This window comes from Rhincodon typus, chromosome 39 (assembly GCF_021869965.1).
Source record: "Rhincodon typus isolate 14 chromosome 39, sRhiTyp1.1, whole genome shotgun sequence".
Lineage (NCBI taxonomy): Eukaryota > Metazoa > Chordata > Chondrichthyes > Orectolobiformes > Rhincodontidae > Rhincodon > Rhincodon typus.
In genome coordinates this window covers 284004-284610 of record NC_063370.1, presented here as the reverse complement: position 1 = coordinate 284610, position 607 = coordinate 284004, and the positions used below count along the sequence as shown (strand labels likewise).

The window sequence follows — 607 nt, the reverse complement described above, 5'->3', positions numbered from 1 at the left end:
CTCTCTCTCTCACTAACCCGGGTATATTTTACACTATATTTGGGTCATATCCAGTCTCTCTCTCTCACTAACCCGGGTATATTTTACACTATATTTGGGTCAGAGCCAGTCTCTGCCTGGGCCGTGAGTTACCGTGTCTCCGCTCTCGGCCTCTTTGTAAACCTGCGCCACCATCTCCAGGTGCAGCAACTCGAACAGAACCGCGTCTCCCATCACCGCGACACCGAGGCTCAGGGCCTAGTGCCGGCGCTGGGGGCCCGCGGCTTTATCAGGAGGTTGGGCGGGTGGGGGAGGGGGTGTGAAATAGTGTTTGTGGGAAGTTGTCTGTGGGGATGTGTGTGGGTGTTTATGGGGGTGTCTGTCTGTGTGGGGGTGGGGCGCTGTCGGGGATGATTTTCCGGTGGCCGCTGATCACTTTCCCGGAGTGAATTCAGGACGTGCCATCATCGCCCCCCGGAAACACACTACCCTCACAAATCCCCCGGCCCCGAGGGGGTACACACAGATATGACACGGGTCACCACACCTCACTCCAGGCCCGGGGGGTCTTAACCCTTCCAGGAACATAAACTAAACCCTGGGGGACTTTTCACCTGGTTACAGCCAC

The 607-nt window shown here is 57.3% G+C and overlaps 1 protein-coding gene across 1 annotated transcript in view; it reads right to left on the bottom strand.

Moving 5' to 3' along the window:
• Window positions 1-385, bottom strand: part of LOC109926522 (trafficking protein particle complex subunit 6b-like) — an 8120-nt gene extending 7735 nt beyond the window's left edge. Inside the window, exon 1 of the mRNA XM_048618188.1 lies at window positions 133-385. Coding sequence (XP_048474145.1) covers window positions 133-213 — 81 coding nt within the window. The 5' untranslated portion in view covers window positions 214-385. The remainder of the gene's footprint in view (window positions 1-132) is intronic.
• Window positions 386-607: the final 222 nt, after the last annotated feature.